At 43.8% G+C, this 13,600-nt stretch overlaps 1 protein-coding gene across 1 annotated transcript; it reads right to left on the reverse strand.

Annotated features, from left to right (window-relative positions):
- Positions 1-584: 584 nt before the first annotated feature.
- ZBTB20 (zinc finger and BTB domain containing 20) lies at positions 585-9,034 on the reverse strand. Its single transcript, XM_010153728.1, has 3 exons — positions 9,019-9,034; positions 6,180-7,793; positions 585-1,743 (listed from the first exon to the last, which is right to left on the reverse strand). Exons 2-3 carry the CDS (start codon positions 7,771-7,773, stop codon positions 1,325-1,327), a joined length of 2,013 nt encoding a protein of 670 aa, XP_010152030.1. The 5' UTR covers positions 7,774-7,793; positions 9,019-9,034; the 3' UTR covers positions 585-1,324.
- Positions 9,035-13,600: the final 4,566 nt, after the last annotated feature.

Here is a 13,600-nt window from a genome sequence, read left to right on the forward strand (position 1 = left end):
AGAGAAGATATTAGTGGCAGTGTATGCAAAACAAAAAAGAAAACAAAGAAAAATTACTTTTAACAATCTCAATTTTTTTGTTTTTTTTTGTACACAAATACTGTTGTAAATATATTAAAAAAATCAGCATTCTATCTGGTAAACGTCACTTTTGCCCCTCTATAAAATTTTGAATTAAAAAAGTCCCAAGAACTCTTTTTTTTTTTTAATTATTATTCCCCTCCCCACCCACCCCCTATTCATCTTTCTTCCACACGAAAATCCTGATGCAATTTTTTTTTTTTTTTTCAAAGATTGGGGGAACTAACCCTTCTCTTGTACCTAGATCCATAGGTTGCAACCTCTGATATCTTTGATTTTCCTCTGTGTTTCTCTTTGCCTTCTGTGAATGTCTCTCTTGATTGTGCTGAGGCCCTGGGCTCAGCGAAGACACTGAATAAATTACAAAAAAGCCACCGTTGCTCGTTGTCTGAATCTTCTTGGTTTCTGCTGTAAGGTGGTGGTGGTGGTATGGGAAAAGCAGCGGGGAGGGTGCGCCAGAGAGCGTGGGATGGAGCAGAATCCAGGTGAGGAAGCTCTGATTCTTTTTCCTCACCCTGCAGGGACTCCACACTATCCAAGACACGCCGCCTTGCACTCCCCTCAGCCCTTTCGTGTGTTTGTGGACGCGTGTGTGTGTGAGAAAGCAGACACATGGTGGAAACCAGCAGGGCCTTGTTTCCTCTGGTTGCTGCTCAACCAGAAGCAAAATATTCCACAGTTCTAACTGGATACTGTGAAGTCCAAAAGCGGTCAGCATTGTGAATTATGTCCATTGAAACACTGCGAGCGGTGTACTTACAACGACAGTAGGCCTTGTAGATTTGTAATATATTTTGTTTTGTTTCTTTTCTTTTTGTAGTGCTCTTCACAAGTGAGAAAAAAGAATTTTTTTTTAATATATTTTTTCTGTCTGTTTTTTTGATTTTTTTGTGGGTTTTTTTTTTGTTTGTTTGTTTTTTTGTAGTAAAGAAGGGTTGTATTTAGAGGCCAGTAGCTAGAGATCCAACCAGTGGAGCTCATGAAGCACTACCTGGCCTTAAGGCCACCATCCGAGGGAGGTTGGGAAAATTATTATTCACCCAGCCTCCGGAAATGTAATGTACCAGCAGGCAAAAACCAGTTCTTCATGTAGTACAAAAACAACAAAACGAAACGAACCCAAAAGAAGGAGGAAAACAAAGGTAAAAATGAAACAAAAAATCATTTCTTAAATTCTAGTGCCATAGCTTTTTTTGTTGTTTCTATTTTTTTTGTTCATAACAAAGAGAGAGAGAGATTCTACTTATCCGTCTGACACATGCATCCTCATGTGGTCGTTGAAATGCTCGATTTGGTCAAACTTAGCTGGACAGACAGAGCAGACGTACGTGGTCCCCTCCGTGCAGGCCACCACCCCGGCAGGGACGGCCCTGGCGCCGGTGCCGGTGGCTCCAGGCGTGCCGTTGGTGGCACTGTGCAGAGCCACATGCCTCTCCAGCAGGGTCTTGTGGGAGAACTTCTTCTTGCAGATGTAGCACTCGTAGGACTTCTCCCCGCGGTGGAGGCGCATGTGCACGTTAAGGGAGCTCTTCTGGGTGAAGCGTTTGTTGCAGATACTGCACTGGTACGCCCGCACGCCAGTGTGCGTCACCATGTGTTTGATTAGGTAATCCTTTAAAGAGAAGGAGCGCCAACAGATGCTGCATTGGTGGGGTTTCTCACCTGCCCATGACCAACGAGAGAGAGAGAGAAAGAAAGAAAATCAGACAAAAGAGAGATAATAAAATTAAACCAGCTCTGTATGACTCTCTGCAATAAACTAACAGTAAGTCCCACCGGGACTTCGGAGAGGTGCCCTGTAAAACCCTTTACAAAGGGGGCCATAGGTATTCCCAATCCACACACATTAAAAGGAGCTGATTTCTTCAAGTCCACATAGTAGGCACCGCAAGACAGGACCAGATTTAAAAGGTCCTGGCGTCTACCCCCACCATCACTGGCACAGCCCCCCCCGCCCATACTCCTGTCCTGCCCTCTCACACTCAATTCTAGACAGGTCTTAGTCACGTTTCTTTACCTTTCAGTGCCTCCATCTCCCCACCTGTGTGCAATATAAATATGGACAAAACTAGGGATTACCAGATAGCTGGCCTGTAACACACTCATTTTAGTCAAATTGCTTTAAATTTCTCAGAAGAGAAACACAAGAGATTGCCAAAGCAATCCGGCTCTATAAAACGTTTATGTTTGTTGCCTCTTTTTCTGATCAAATCTCATTGCTGGAGGATGGATATGAGTAACTAAAAAGATAATTGAGGTACCTCAACACACAAAATTGCCTGGACCAGGCAGCACCATACAAAGGGCAACCTGATGGATAAACTTCCAGTGTAACAGACATGAAATTTAACTGCCAGTTAAATAAAACACCATATCAGGTAAAACAGAGGTATTACGTCATCTACCACATTGCCTTGTGCACCCAGGGCTGTTGTAAAACTGATTCTGGCAGCTCGTCTAAGTGAACTCTGATCACATGCTGACATACCAGTTACTCCTACGCTGAAAAAAAAATATTGAGCTGAGCACATATGATTGGCTTGTCCAGGCTACTCGGAATTCCTCCTCATGGTCAGTTCTTCCGGGAGACAATGCCACGGCATCATGTTGCATGGTATTTTCATGCTATGTTGCTGCATCAGTAACGTAGACAACACCCACACCCTGAATGACCCATCAATACCTGCTTTTTAATTTGTTTACTGAATCACTTGAGGTATATTTCAGGTGTGGTAATTCATCATCCCCAGAGCTGTCAGGGAGAGAGATGGTACCATAGCTCTCAAACAATCAAAATGATCCTCTGTTTCACTGACTGAAACATTATTTTCCTTTGGTCATTCTGCAATTTCCCCTCTAGCAGGGATCCTTTTCTTTCACAGACATCCTGCTTCCTCCTTATACAATCTGTTTGGCACTGTTTTAAATCCTGAAGACTCAATCTTCAGGGACCATCTCATGCCTGTAGTAATATATCATTTACTCTTTGTATAATGAGATTACAATACGCTACTTATATTCAATTTTAAGAGGAGATAATTAATATGGATTGGATGGGAAGGACCTACTTCTTTTTCTCTCCCCTGAGTCCCTGTTTCTTTTTATTTCACAGTTTGCACGTATGACGGTGACATCTGTGAGTGAAACCAGTGCACCAATGATGAGTTTGTCCCCACTCAGTGAAAAGACACTTGGCCAAAACCCATGAAGCCCTCACCTTCCTGCTGGCTTTTCAAACACAGTAGTGTGTTGAGTGTGGACAGGTCAATATGCTTGATGTGTTGTGTGGAAAATGATAGTGTGTCAGCTATAATAATGTCTGATTAACTTACAAGAGACTAGTATATTTACAATGCTCATTTTTTCCTTAGGCAATGTATGTCTCAGAGTTTGTAATAAGTCAGTCTCTTCTTCTCTAGACCCTGTTGAGACTCTGCTATAAAACCACCCTAAGTTTTGCCTGTGCATGTTTCAAAGATACACTGGGTTCTGGCTTTGTAATCTTAGCTTCAAACCTTTCTGGCATTTCTTCTTTCCTAAGAATCTCAAAACTTTGTAGGTTTTCTTTTTTGTATGCAAATGTACATGCTTCCTAAGTGAGCACTGTAAGTTCTTTATTCCCACAATTCTTCATCCTGAAGTCAGAGAAAACATTGCTCAGTGAATTAAAAGTGCATGTTCCTCCTTTTGGGTCTTTACTTCTTATGTGGCTGTTTTTAGATAGCAATGTGGGGCAGTTATCGAATATTAATCACAGTGTGATACGTAGGAGAGGGCAATGATGGCTTACGAGGTGCACAGGCACTGCATGCATTCTAGCACTGTATTTCCACAGCTTTGCATGTCTCGGAGAACAAGACTCTGGGATACATTAAAGCCTGTCTGCAGGGAACACGGCAAAATATCCACCTCTTGTATGTTTGTGCCCATGTGAAAGAAAGGGAAGTAGGTTTGAGCCTAAATTGCAGTGCTTTCATTGCAGGGAAAGGTACATCAGAGTGCAGTTTTTGGAAGCATAAAAACATGCAGAGATTGAGAGGCTTTTAGGTTGTTGAATTCTGGTTTATGATTAGGCTCCTCCATGGCTTCTCTTGTGAGCCCTCCAAACAGCAAGACTAATTAAAGCATTTGCATCTCCCAGATCTTCCCCTTTTTCCATGGATCTTTTGCAGAGCCACTTTACCTGGCTTCTTTTAACAGAGCTGAGGAAAGTCACCCTGACAGTGGGAACAGCTGTCTCCTCTCACAGTTTTCATAATGATCCTATCCAGCACTAGACAAGGTAGCAGACATGCTTTCTCTAAGGCCATACACATAAAGGTTATTTTCAGAAAGATTTTCTGAAGCCCTGCTTATGGGTTAAGGTGCAATTATTTTCCCAGACACTCCAGGAGCCAGTTAGTTCCTAAATGAACTTGAAAATAATTTATCCACCCAATTCTCTCTTTGCCACCAAAGTTCATTATTTTGGGCATTCTCAGACCCACACAAATAAAATATTAATTCATGATTGGAGATGCCTATCAACTTCCTTGGCTGACCTTATGTGTTGTAGCTAGGAATATTTTAGGTCAGGTCTTCCAATATTATTTTTTATCTGACTCCAAATATCAAATGCAGTGCATAGCTGGAGGTGGGGAAAATAAAGCACCGAATCTCATTGAAGTTATTTGTGAAAAAGCCTTTCCAGCTTTTAGAACAAGGATGCAGGTGAACATATATGACTGTTCTGAAGGGGATACTACTGTGAATTACACAGCACTATCCACACAGTATTTTAGCTACTCATCCCCAACAGAAAGATGGAGAACATAAGCACACACAAAGTGTAATCTTGGGATTCAGGACTCTTGATAACTGCAATCATACATTTTGTACCAGTCCTGAGAAGTTGACCTTTTTGTATATGTACATGTCTGCCTTAGATGTCTAGAGGAATTTTTAAAGTGACAATTATAGATAAATAAAAGTTAAAAGTTTACATATGCACATGGAAGTGAAATCTGTTGGATACAATGAGGAGGCATGACATACATTCCTCCCATAACCTTGGGCAGTTTCTCCAGGTTCTACTCCATGTATCACAAACCCAGAATTTATATTAAGATCTGACATTAACAAAACCACTGCTTGGTGAGAGAAATATTTACTCTTTCTCTAAACTAGAATTTCTCTCCAACGTCAGAATGAGCCAAGGGCTAAAGGAAGCAAAATTCAATCCTGAACCTAGGACAGCTTGTCCATGTAAGACACATGGATCTCCTTGCTTTGAAGTCTCCTAACTTAACAAAGCTAGAAAAGGCAGTTTTGGCTTTGTAGTAAATATGGTCACTTATATCATCTCAAAAGACTATATACTAAAGCAGTTGCATTTTTAAACAAAAAGGGTGCTGATGTTGTGTTCTACATATATTATTTTAAAATTTTCTCATTCAGCCCTATGTTTCTGCACTCACAGCTAGTGAAACATCTGTCTTACCAAGAGACAGGGAATTGCAGCTTCAGTGAAGTACTGAAAAACATCCTGAAAAAAACTCCAAATTTACTTTCTTATAGGAATAGGTGAGGTTCAGGAAATATGTGGCAGTATGTGTAACACCTGGGCCCAGACCTGCTGCTGCAACTCCACCAGGAATGGCCATGCCCTAAACTCATGTCAGTCATCATCACTGGAGCTTAAACCCCTGTAGCTGTAAAACTTACAGGGGGATGCACCTTCTCAGTAGACAGAGTTTTCATTTAATGACTTACTACGGTTTCCTCATGCCCCTTCTAGTTAATATTGCCTAGTCAGCTTGCAGGGGACAACAAATGCTTACCATTTCCTTGGATGGGTGCAGGACACATTTTAAGCCAAGTAAAATGAGCTTGTTTCTACACCATGCACAGGTAGGCCCCTCTAGGAGACCTATATGTGTCTGCAGGGGCCCAACTTGAATGCAGTGAGCTCAGAAAGTGCACGGTGACACCAGCTCCCTGATGACCTCTCCCTCCTGCTTGTGCTGGGGGGCTGGCAGGCTGGGAAACAGAATCTAAGTCCATGTTTGCCAAGGACTTCCTCTGGTTTCGCGTATACGCCAAAGGGACGTTACTCTTACCTGTGTGTACAAACATGTGCTTGACGTAGTTCTGTTTGGCGGTGAAAGTCTTGTTACAGAGAGTGCACTCGTAAGGCTTTTTTTCACCTTGCCCACCTGCTGTGCTGTGGCCCGCAGATGGGGCCAAGGGCTGTGGGGCTGGCAGCTGGGCAGTAAAGGTTGAGAGGCCAGGCTGGGACACTGTCACAAACTGTGTCTGTTGGCCAGCTAAAGGCTGGGGCAGGCTGAAGAGAAAAGGCTTAGGGCCACTGCCAGCAGACTGTGTGGTGAAAAGGGCGGGCAGGTAAGTGTTGCCAGCTGTGCCAATGACCTGAGTGTTGCTGGTCAGAGTCAGTGGCATCCTCAGATTGCTGGTGAGGGTTTCTGTCTGGCGTAAGTAGATCTGTGTGGTTGGCAATGGTTGGGCAACAGTTGTGTTGACAGAAGGCTGCAGAGCCCCCTTTTCGGTGCTGTTATTGACTGTGAGCACTTTGCTGTCCATTTCAACGTCATTGCTTCTCTCTGGCGACGAAGAGTTGGCATCTACAGGCTGCTGCTGCTGCTGCTGCTGTGGCTGAGCACCGTCAGCGGGGACATCATTTTGATCTGCTTGAGAAGGTTCTTGCTGCCCATCCCGGCCCAGACCAGCCATAAACTGCTGCTCCACGGAATCGGGCTCAGTGCCAATGGAGGAACTGACTCCCGAGTCAAAACTCTCCCCTTTGGGCTCACTCTCAGTGCCTTCTGCTTGGTCAGTGTCCTCAGTGCATTCCTCAGACTCATTGCGCTCAAGGATCTGCACTCTCTGTTGGCCATAGTAGTCATAGTCATCCTCCATCTCCTGCTTAATGTGGATGTTGCCCATCAGGGTTTGAATTCGGACAGGGCGTGGTTGCTTGCGGCAGTGTGTGGTCTCCGGAGTGGTGGAGAGGTACCGCTCCATCTGTTGCGACCGTTCGTGGATCCGGGTAATCCAGCTGGGGTCTTCCATGTGATGGTCCCTGGGGAGCCCCAGGGCTGTTTCGTGGTGGCTGACCACAGCCCCACTGTAAAAGGAGCGCTCCCCACTGCCATTCTGCATGGAACAGGCATAGAGGGCCGAGTAGATCCTGTCCACGCTGTGCTGCGAATGGCTCTGCAGGTAGCCAGACTCTGTGTCGGTGCTCTGCCCCGAGGTGCCTGATTCGGGTGTTCCCCTGGGTGTCTCCTGGCCTGAATCCTGAATCACCGGGTAGACCTCTCCCACATTTTGTGAGACAATCCTTGTGCACTCATCAATCACAGTCTTGATCTGCAGGATGCTGGCAGCTGTGAGGATTTGGAGGGCCTCCGACTGCGAGACCCGCAGCACCCCGCTGTACATGAAGTCAATGAGCTTTTGCACAGACTGGACTGACACCACGGAGGGGATCTCGATGTCACTGTAGCCCAGCAGCAGCTTGTCCTGGAAGAAGGGGCTGCCAGCCGCCAGCACACAACGGTGGGCGCGTAGCATGCTCCCGTGTATGCGGACCGTCACGTCACAGAAGTGGCCACGGTTGCGCTGCTCGTTGAGGGTCTCGAGCACAGAATTGCTGAAGTTGTGAAGGTTGATGCTATGAATGCGCTCTGTCATCCCCTTGCAACTGATGTTACCTGTAGCGAGGCAGGTGACAAAAGAAAACCAACAAACAGATTGAGTCTTGTCCTCTGCAGAGCCACAGTCAGGGCACTGGCGAAGGTGACTGCCCACTGGGTAAACAGAACAAATGATACTGTAAATGGCACTTAGCTGCACATTGGCAGAAGCTCAAGTCCTGCATTTTTGGACAAAAGCAGCTGAAGACAGGTATAGCTGGGCCTAAATTCCAACCACATTCCTGGGCCTTGGACTTTGTATAAGCTTATCTGCCTTTAAAGTGCCCAGAGACAGCCAATTGTATACAATGATTAAAACTGGATTTTCAGCTGTTTTGATGTGGAGCCAAGCCAGGAAAGATCAGATTCTTACTTTAACGACCCGTTACACCACACTGTTAATGCAAAGAGTTTATATGAAAATACGATTTCTATCTAGATTGGTATTTTATGGAATTTGGAATCACATTTGATGGTACAGCTACTTGTATCAAAAAACTGGCAGTCACTTTGTAAAATCCAAATCTGGTTCAAGATTTAGGCTGTAAATGTTCCTAAAAACCCACACAGTTTTGCCTGGGGTTGTGGTTTAGAACATTTGCTACCCAATAGTGACAAACAGTCCTCTGTAAGAACCCAAAGCAAAAAGTTAACATGAGCTGTCCCCTTCGTTTTCAGCATATCCCAAGTTCTGACTGGCACCCGAATGCCATCATATAAAAACAAATGTTCTCCTGCTGTTATTTACTTCACAAAAACTGGAAAATTACAGACATTTACTCTAAGGAAGACTTTGTCTTAGTTTGGCTGAATAATCTAAGTAGAGAACAGTTCAGAAAAGCACCAACCAATTCAGGTACACAGCCAACATATCCTTCAAAGTTAACTTTTACAAGTGACCAAAAAAGTTGCCTCTTAACCTCTTGATCCACATTTCTCTATATCCATCTTGCTTGCCTTGGTTTTAGTGCTTTTTCACTTCCTTTCCCGGTCTTCACTAATTTTTTGTCTACTGAAATTCTGATGGGCAGAAACTATGGTTTCACTTTTTAACTATGATGAAGCAACTGCCCTTTGAGTGATAAACATATAAAACATTTTTTTTTTCTCTTAGCATTTGTAGTACATGCATCACCTCAGTTCCCAGAAAAGTACACAGAGAAAAGTAATGCAAAATCACCACTACTATTACAGGCATTTTGTCTTAAATATTCCTACAGCAGCTACAACCCCCTCTTGCCACAATTACTTGTTAATGTGTGAGAATCCAGAAGAGAAATTTGGTAGAGAAGCATGGGCAAATTAAACTAGCTTATTGTCACTGGCTGCTTTAAAAGAAACATACAAAGCAAAGAAATGGCATTGAAAGTAGGTTCATATACATGGGCCTTTTAGCTCAACACTGTCCTCCTGCTCATCCTAAAGGGTGCTTTACACCTCATACAAAGACAGTAGAATACTGACTGCACTTTGCAGGAAAATGTGGTGCCCTTCCTCCTCTGCATTTTCCTTCTCGTTTATCCATGCCTGACGTCTCCAGCACCTTCTATTCTGGTGGCTCAGAGAGAAACCACCTTGGACACATGGTTATTTTAATTCTCTGAAGCAGCTCAATGATAGAAGGGAAGTATAAATAAAGGTCAGGAGCTGGAAATCCTGGTGGGGCCCGGGCCCAGCTGTCTGAAGACCAGAAATGGTAACAGATGTAAACCAGCCAGTATCAGAAGGGTACAACTTTCCATGTGAGATTACAGCACTGGGGAGATGCTCACATAGCAAAACCAAGGAGGAAATCCGTAACAGTATCATGGAGGTTGTGAATTACATATGTCTTGTCCGTAAGTTCTGCAGGGATAACTGAGTTTCCTTCTCTCATGAGACTGATCATAGGACTGGAAAAACATCTTAGAAACTGGGAGACTTTCCTGCAAGGGCACTGCAACTCTTATTACAGAAAATAGTGTATAGAGGAGATGTATTCCAGATAGAGATGTATTCCTCCTTCCAGATAGAGTAATTCCCTATAGGCCTCCAGGCAGTTCCAGATGCTTCCCTTCCCAACATTTCAGATCACACGAGGATTCAAAATGAATTTAAACAAAAAAGTCAGAATCCTTGATCTGAAAGAAAAAGAACTTGGTAAAAGCTTTGTCCTGGTACGGAAACAGAAGGGTGGAAAACTAATGATAAACAGATGACACCTCTTTCAAGACCAAGTGTAGGCCATGGCAAGTGATTGCACAGCTACCCATCTATCTGCACCTCCCTTTGAGCAGCAGCCTACCAGTAAGCTAGAAATTTTTCCCTCAGTAAGTTATCAATCACTACCTGGTTTGGCCCTGGGGCTCCCTTTTCATGCAAACACGTCTTTAAGAGGTGGTCCTGGAAAAGGGAATAACCCCAGCCTTATGTTCTGGTTTATCAGATGAGGTATGCGATACTAAGAAGAAATATGCAGCAATCTAACACAACGAATGAAAAATCCTGCTTTGCTCATGCACCAGGTGGAATATTCCACACACACCACATGCTATGGACAGGTGTCTTGACTCGAGCAGGTAGGAAGAAACCCATTTTTTCCCCTATGCACCTTGACAGATAAAATGCATTTTTTTGAGTGGAACGCTGAAAAATGCATCCTCAAGACCAAGTCCTTTTCAGAAAGCTGTGATACACACCACACGAGACCGGATAACATCCCTGGGAAAGGGGATTCTGCCACTTACCCACAGATCATGTACAGAAAGGAGGAAGGGCAAGGATCACCTGTAAGGTTCAGCCCCTATGCACCTTGACAGATAAAATGCATTTTTTTGAGTGGAACGCTGAAAAATGCATCCTCAAGACCAAGTCCTTTTCAGAAAGCTGTGATACACACCACACGAGACCGGATAACATCCCTGGGAAAGGGGATTCTGCCACTTACCCACAGATCATGTACAGAAAGGAGGAAGGGCAAGGATCACCTGTAAGGTTCAGCAAAGGTCCTGGCTGAGGGAAGCAAGAGTTGCACAGCCACAATGAATTTGGTTATTAGGTAACCTGATGAGACCCACCAGGTTAATCAAGGCTAAAGAAAAGACATTTGTTTGCATTTATGAGAGTGATGTGAATAGCTCTCCTATAGGAACTGATCTAGGATACACCTTGAGGTGTAGGAACTGGCCTGAAAGTCAACTGAGTCACTTCATAAAAGGCATGGAGTACATTTTGGTTGCTATTAATATAACAGACTTTTCTCTCAAAAAATCCTTTCCTGATTTCTTTACTTCTTCGAGTGAAACTGAAACATCTACCACCTCTCCAACAGAGAAACAACTGAAATTCATTACTTAAGGATAAAACAAGAGGGGTGGGTGGAAGAGATACATAACAAATGGTAATAAAAAGCTAATACAGATTCTGAGGATGTTTCTTCTAGGCCACCCTCCTTGACATTCAGCACTGAAAAACATACCTATCCAAAGTACAGGCAACCAAATCATTTGCACTATCGTCAGAGATGTACAAACCACAGCAGTAAAGAGCAGCTTTAACAAATTCCAGAGCCTGGGCTGTAGGAACACCCGCTGTCTCATGCAGCTCCTCTCCCTCTCCACAGGGAGACATCCAAGTTTTGCAGTTGCCCCTTACTGTACGCTCCTCCTAGGCTGAAAGTCTAAAGGCGATGCTCCCCACAGAAGGTGGACTTGACAATGCAGGTTGGATTCAAAAGTACATGTCACATTCTGACAAAGACTACTAGAGACTTGGACAAGCCAGAAAGTGTGTCAGCTCTTCATGAGACCCAGGTACACACGTGCACACTCACCTACTCCACTGCACAGAACGCCTGGCTCGGAAAAAGACTGCTGTCTCAGGCCCTTCTCAGGCCTGCCACTCTTTTAAACTCGAGACAGTGGGAACCTTTCTGCGAAATTCAAGTGGTCTTTGTTAAATGTTCACACCCACCCCCAACCCCGCTTTCTTTTTTTTTTTTTTTTTGTCTAGTAAACATGATGTAGAGATCTCAGTGGACTTATTCTGAGAAACTCCTGTAAAATGGTTTTGTTCCTTTTTCGTGAAGCAAGTTCTGATTGGAGGGGTATTCACACACCATATAGCAAAGAATGGGTGTGAAAATGCAAAGGCCATTCTCACCCAGATGGGCAATGAATAGGCGTTTGCCAGTTCCAAAAAAAAAAAGGACAGAAAAAAGCAGAAAAAGAAAAGAAAAAAGCCCAGACAACTGCACAGATTATGCACATTTGCAATCCTCCTGGGATGCAATTTGAGGCTGGCATGGCATAAAGGTGAAACATATTACTGTGCAACTTTGAAAAAAGCTCCGTTTGCCCATATGCAAATGTACCGATTAAACTGTCAGTCTATTCACAGAAACATGCATGGAATTCATCCTCGGCTCGTAAGAAGGAGCAAAACGTGGATGGGAAAGGAAAAAACTTTTGTTGTGTAATACATGACTGAGTGCTTAGATTAGTGTTTCCCTGAATCTCACCCACCCCTCCCGCTGACTTTTATGCTGTTGCATTCAAAGGAAGGCAGATTTTACCATGACAATAGCGATGACAACCTCTCCAAGTACAGTACCAAAGGGGAAGGCAGTGGCAGAAGGAAACTGCAGGCAGTGGACTCCTGGAAGATGCTGTGGAAAATGTGGAAGTGCAGCAGTGAGGTTCATCAAGCATAGTCTATTTGCTCAAGTTACCATACGTAGCCCTGCATAAAGCCAGAGAAAGGTATGCCTTGCAAAGGTGATATTTTTGTTTGCCAAACCCATGAAGGATGATCCCAGCAAACACACGGTGTACGTCGTAGAGCTACAGAGGTGTGTGGAACACCGTAGGCTGCAGGCCACACACAGACGGCTACGTTGTACATTTTAAAACATATTTATTAAAGGGTTTTTTGTACAGCCACTAGATGTCCCTTTCTGCAAAGCCAAGGCGCACGGCTTCAACGCTTGTAAAGAAAAGATACCACAGAACTTGATGTTCCTTAGTGTCCTTCAAAATCACAGTATCTCAAAGCTCACTGCACAGCACTGACTACCATTGCTAGAAACACAGTGACGACGAAACCACCACAGCTACTTCAACCCAGCAGTAGCTCAGTGCACAGCCTTCACCCAAAGCAAACTGCCTAGGATGCCGGAAGCCAAGCTCTTCGGAAACTTACTTTTGCAGGAATAACTGGCAGAGTGAACCTCAAAGACTCTGTCTTGCTTTCATACTCATGGGGCAAAGAGAATAATTGACTCATGACCTTGAGAATTGCCAGGCTTGCTGATACAAGTATGGATTAAGTTTTTGCCTCAATTTTCCTCAATAGCATTTAGAAAATTGTTTGGCAACCCATCTCACTGATACTTAGACAAGACTAACTAGAACTAGCTCGATATGGCTGCTTAGTTTGTCTTCCTGACAACCTTCTCAGGCCTTGCACTGAGAAGAATACACACTCCAAGAGACAGTAAAACAGTCGGAGGCACGGTATCATGTATAGAATATAGTAACCTTACATCCTTATTGAGAGGAACACTAGTTTCGTGTCTTTACAAAAGAAGCCTGTGCACACCCAGGCTCAGGACAAGGAACAAAAGAAGCCTGTGTGAACTCCGACTTAAGATAAAGAATATCGAAACTACGTGATCTCTTGAATATGTAAATTACTTGAATATCTTATCCCCTGAATGTGTTAAATGTATTAACTACCTGAATATCTGGAATATCTAAAAAACCCCATGAATATCTTGATTATGCCAAAAGAACATTTTTGTTTTGAATGTCTCAGGTGGATCGAGAAGTCTGTACACTCAGAGTACC

Source organism: Eurypyga helias, unplaced genomic scaffold (assembly GCF_000690775.1).
Source record: "Eurypyga helias isolate BGI_N326 unplaced genomic scaffold, ASM69077v1 scaffold36946, whole genome shotgun sequence".
NCBI classification, from domain to species: domain Eukaryota; kingdom Metazoa; phylum Chordata; class Aves; order Eurypygiformes; family Eurypygidae; genus Eurypyga; species Eurypyga helias.

What these genes read in the sequence shown, in the direction of transcription:
- ZBTB20 (XM_010153728.1), bottom strand. Translation starts at nt 7,773, where the DNA reads ATGACAGAGCGCATTCATAGCATCAACCTTCACAACTTCAGCAATTCT. An exon ending in GCACATGTTTGTACACACAG is followed by an intron (nt 1,744 to 6,179) that starts GTAAGAGTAACG and finishes GGTCATGGGCAG; the next exon opens with GTGAGAAACCCCACCAATGC.